Source organism: Dasypus novemcinctus, chromosome 10, assembly GCF_030445035.2.
Source record: "Dasypus novemcinctus isolate mDasNov1 chromosome 10, mDasNov1.1.hap2, whole genome shotgun sequence".
NCBI classification, from domain to species: domain Eukaryota; kingdom Metazoa; phylum Chordata; class Mammalia; order Cingulata; family Dasypodidae; genus Dasypus; species Dasypus novemcinctus.
In genome coordinates this window covers 42,517,400-42,519,051 of record NC_080682.1, presented here as the reverse complement: position 1 = coordinate 42,519,051, position 1,652 = coordinate 42,517,400, and the positions used below count along the sequence as shown (strand labels likewise).

The 1,652-nt window shown below is 45.5% G+C and overlaps 1 protein-coding gene across 1 annotated transcript; it reads left to right on the top strand.

The window, feature by feature from the left end:
• The first annotated feature begins 446 nt into the window (after positions 1-446).
• Positions 447-1,412, top strand: LOC101419622 (olfactory receptor 4S1). Its single transcript, XM_004457999.1, has one exon. It carries the CDS (start codon positions 447-449, stop codon positions 1,410-1,412), a length of 966 nt encoding a protein of 321 aa, XP_004458056.1.
• The last annotated feature ends 240 nt before the right edge of the window (positions 1,413-1,652 follow it).

Here is a 1,652-nt window from a genome sequence, read left to right as displayed (position 1 = left end):
GAGCCCTGCCTTCAAGCAACCACAACTTAGTGGAGAGGATAGATCTGTAAATAAACAATTACATAACAGTGTCACAAGCATCATGGTGAAATGTACCTGAGTGTACCAGGTGCGATGGGAACACAGAGGAAGTCATAGGTATTTATATATAGGTATATATATATATTTCTTAGGTACCAGGGCCTGGGATTGAACCTGGGACCTTTATGTGGGAAGCCAGTGCTCACCTCCTTGAGCCACATCTGCTTGCTCTTATATTTTTTTAAACTTAGAAACTGAAGTCCTGAAAAGTTAGTTGATTTGTCAAAGTTCACAGTTAATATATAGCACAACGGGGACCTGAGTACAGTGTGTCTGACTCCCTGGATTTGGGAACCTTTCTAATATCATGTAATTTATATCCTTGCAGAGCCAACTCCTTCCTCAGTGCTTGGAGCAGAGAGTCCATGGGCATCAAGAACAACGTGACTGAGTTTGTTTTATTTGGCCTTTTCCAGAGCCGGGAGATGCAGCATATGTGCTTCATGGTCTTTTCCCTCTTCCATGTGCTCACTGTCCTGGGGAACCTTCTGGTCATCATCACCATCAATGCCAGCAAGACCCTGAGTGCTCCCATGTATTTCTTCCTCAGCCATCTGTCTTTTGCAGACATGGGCTATCCATCTGCTACCACACCCAAGATGATTGCTGACACTTTGGTGGAACACAAGACCATCTCCTTCAATGGCTGCATGACCCAGCTCTTCTTTGCACACTTCTTTGGTGGCACAGAGATCTTCCTTCTCACAGCCATGGCCTATGACCGCTATGTGGCCATCTGCAGGCCCCTGCACTATACAACCATCATGGATCGGGAGAAGTGTGGTTTCTTGGTAGGAGTTTCCTGGGTGGCTGGCTTCCTGCATTCCATTCTGCAGACCCTTCTCACGGTCCAGCTCCCCTTTTGTGGGCCCAACGAGATAGACAACTTCTTCTGCGATGTCCATCCTCTGCTGAAGCTGGCCTGTGCGGACACCTATGTGGTGGGGCTCATTGTGGTGGCCAACAGCGGCATGATCTCCTTAGTCTCCTTCCTCATCCTCATCATCTCCTACATGGTCATCTTACTGAATCTGAGAAGCCGGTCATCTGAGGGTCGGCGCAAGGCTCTGTCTACATGTGGCTCACACATCATTACTGTTCTCTTGGTCCTCGTGCCTCCCATGTTCATGTACATCCGTCCCTCTACCACCCTAGCTGCTGACAAACTTGTCATCCTGTTTAACATTGTGATGCCGCCCTTGCTGAACCCTCTGATCTACACACTCAGGAACAATGGGGTGAAAAATGCCATGAGGAAACTGTTTAGGGTTAAGGAGTACTCAGGGGAGAGGTGTATTCCAGGGGATCCCAATTCAGCCAAGAAATTGTGAGACTTTCCATTGTTTAGCATCTAATAGGTTTCATATCTCTGGTTTGATGTATATAATGAAAACTGTCCACCTAGTGATTTTCATAATAATTATTCCCACATATTCATTCAATCCTTTATTCATTAAATATTTGTTAAATGTCTGCAGTGAGTGAGATCCTAGGATTATAAGTAAAAATGAGATGTAATCCCTGTGCTTATAGAGATTATAATATGGGAGGCTCTTAGTGTGATATTCAAG